This window comes from Nuphar pumila, chromosome 15 (genome assembly GCF_984573655.1).
Source record: "Nuphar pumila chromosome 15, dmNupPumi1.hap1.1, whole genome shotgun sequence".
Classification (NCBI taxonomy): domain Eukaryota; kingdom Viridiplantae; phylum Streptophyta; class Magnoliopsida; order Nymphaeales; family Nymphaeaceae; genus Nuphar; species Nuphar pumila.
The window spans coordinates 81,302,198-81,305,239 of NC_143263.1; the positions used below are offsets into that span (position 1 = coordinate 81,302,198).

Here is a 3,042-nt window from a genome sequence, read left to right on the forward strand (position 1 = left end):
TCATCAGGCGAATCAAGTATCTAAGGGTTCAATTGGTTTTTGAGCTGTTGGATTTGGACCATGCATGGTCAACTAGGCATGATCCTCCTTCCAACCTCATCAGGGGCGAATCGCGTTTCCAAGCGCTTCTGCTGGCTGGATCAATGTTGTCAAAATCGTATCAAATTAATCAGCCTGAATCGGCTGATTAGTATGGAATAGGCCCAAAATCAATTAAAAAATGGGCCGAATTGGTTTAATTATTTTTAATATTTTAAAGGGGTTTTAATTACTTCTAACATTATTTTATTTTTCAATGACACATATCATCTCATGGTGAAAAGCTGACCTATTCAGCTTGATTCAATTTAGAGTCTGAATCGGCCAAAAAATTGAGAAAGTCTCCTAATTGGTTCTCGGGTTCAATCAGATCCTTTGGATCTGGTCCATCAATTCTGAATGCATGAACTAGTGGGTGTAAAATCTATTTGCTAGCTTTTTTCCATGAGCCGGGAAACTACTCCGGGATCAGAGACCCAGTCGTGCTGGCTATGTCTGCCGTACTTATGGTCGCTTTTCCGGTGTAAAATGGTGGTGCACCCCTTGTCCCCGATGAGTTGCCTTGCTTCGGCATGAATAAGAGACATAATGTCCTTGTCCAAGGAGCTGACACTCATGAAAATGAAACCCTGACCACACTGGTCTAGCAGCCAAGGCTCCCTCACACTATACCAAACCCTTGGGGCTTGCTTTGCTAGCTTACCCATTCTTCTTTTACTTAGATAACTTGGAAAAGCCATTTAAAAGCCCTTGATCTCCTTTCTCCTAATAATAAGGGATGCTTACCCATATGTTTTAACAAGTTGATTAATTCAAAATTCACTTGTATCATGCCAAAGATGTGGCCAAGTTCATGAAGTTACATCCTCCATATGCAGGATTTCATGAACTTGGTCAAGTTTTGGACGGCATCATCAAACAGCTTAGTCCATATCAGAGAAGGCTAGCAGAACAATCTTACCACGACTTAAAAAAGAGATCTTGGAAGCTGAACTCCCAAGTTTTCCAGATCACTAGAAAAATAAAAGGGTAAGATCTGAGGGAAAATGCAAAAGAACTTACTCAAAACCTTGAATCTCGATCGACTCATCTATGATTTTAAGTTGGAACAAAAATCAGTATTTACATTCACACATGATTCAGTGGGGTAGCACTAGTTAATACAGACAATCGTTAATCTTGTTCCAATTTTCCGGCCAGAATCCGGCCACTGGCCATGGTTCATTCTGTGTGAACTGTACTCAAAGTCCCCCAAGCACAGCAAAAAGTTCCAAATTCACCCTCCATGCAAACTATCTAAGTCGAAGCTCTAGTTGCCAAAAGATGGTTATCTGTTCAAGGACACAAGCTTTTTTTTTTTTCCAAGGTAAGCAGGGAAGAGTACCCAAATCTGAGCTTCAGAAACAAAATTGGCCAGGTCGGTTCCGTCGAACTAGTCATGCCAACAAAGAAGCATGACGACGCATCGCCGGATAATATAGAGCCTAGCTCTTTGTTCTCTCAGTGCTCCTCCTATTCCTCTTCTGGGACATCTTCTCTTTGATGGACTAGCTGCTCCCATCTTCATGACTCACTCTCTTGTGAAGTCTTGAATGAAAGAAGAACTTGGGGTGGAATAAGCAGATGCCTTTGATTCAGGTGCAGCACAAATTTGATGTGAGTTCAATGGTTATATATGTCAATCAGAATGTGGCACATGTTAAAGTCATTAAAAAAATTAATTTTAAGCTATTTTTATATTTATAAAAAGATAGCCATTCAGTATCATGACTTTATTGTGAGATAAAGAGATTTTCCCCAATTAGCAAATGAGCTTCTTCCTTTTTTTTTTTTTACTTGGAGAAATTGCATCAGGTGTAGAGACCTAGCCATGCTGCCTCAGCCTAACGTACTTAGTTTCTCTCTGCCTAAAACTCTGAAGGCTTAGGCAGAGGGTGATAACCATGGAATTTAAACTTAAACTGCCATCAAACGGTCTAGGCCTCATCCCACTTAGCCAAACCCCTTACCATATGAGGAATGTGAAATAAGGACCTTTCCACCCCAAACTCAATCATGCACCTTGTCCCTTGTTTTTTAGAGAGTTGTCAACAGGTTGGATATCTGTCCCATCACGGTGCATCCAAATCAATCAAATAATAAGCATAAGCACGCAAGTTATGCATTCAGTTTGTGTTAGGTCGAGAAAATGAAATCACAAACTCAATCCACATAACTTAGATATTTATGTAAAAATATAAGCAAACAATCTAAACGGTCTGATATTTTACCAAAAAAAAAACCCAACCACATGTCACCAGGATCGGATTGAGGTCGACCACATTTGGTATTCATGTCAGCTTTCTGTATAACCATACCCAGATCTTGGGGTTCAGGTCGGGTAAGATACTTCAGAAAAATCTGACTCTTGACATCCCTATCAGTAGGGCTAGGGATGGCAGTGGACCCGGGGCGGGGGCGGGGGCGGGGGACAAGGTCTCCACCCCCGCCTTGTTTCAAAATCTGAACCTTCATTCCTGCACGAGAGTGGATTTCAACCTCCACCCCCGCCTCCATCCCCGTTTCATGTCTTTCATCCCCGGTCCAAATGAGGGGCGAGGTGGGGTGGGGCCCATTTCCCCTTAATCTATAGTCATCCCTTAAAGGATTGGGGATGGGGCGAGGCTAGGCGGGTATTGGGATAGGGACGAGGTAGAGCGAGGAAAAGCCCCTGCACGAAAATAGATTTTAACCTTCATCCTCGCCTCCATCCCCGTTTCATGCCGTTCATCCCAGGTCCAAACGGGGTGAGGTGGGGCGGAGCCCCGTTGTCCCCCAGTCCACTGCCATCCCTAAGTAGGGCGGGCTAGCCTCTTTGAGGCATAGGGCCTCTTGTTTTGGTGGGGCCTCCAATATTTTAATAGCATGTATTAATATCAGCTAAGAATATATCTGTCAGGGGCTTAGAATCGACTGACAACGTAGCTTCCGGTAATCACAAACACTGAAAGTAGATCGGTCTGA

The 3,042-nt window shown here is 43.0% G+C and overlaps 1 protein-coding gene across 2 annotated transcripts; it reads right to left on the minus strand.

Annotated features, from left to right (window-relative positions):
* Positions 1 to 1,471: 1,471 nt before the first annotated feature.
* On the minus strand, positions 1,472 to 2,615 carry LOC149815756 (small polypeptide DEVIL 4-like). Of its 2 annotated transcripts, XM_089990013.1 has the most exons (2): positions 2,584 to 2,615; positions 1,472 to 1,559 (listed from the first exon to the last, which is right to left on the minus strand). In XM_089990013.1, exons 1-2 carry the CDS (start codon positions 2,613 to 2,615, stop codon positions 1,472 to 1,474), a joined length of 120 nt encoding a protein of 39 aa, XP_089846139.1. The 2 variants fall into 2 exon arrangements, with proteins under 2 accessions (XP_089846139.1, XP_089846138.1); XM_089990012.1 differs by lacking the exon at positions 2,584 to 2,615 and having other exon boundaries at positions 1,472 to 1,606.
* Between the last annotated feature and the right edge of the window lie 427 nt (positions 2,616 to 3,042).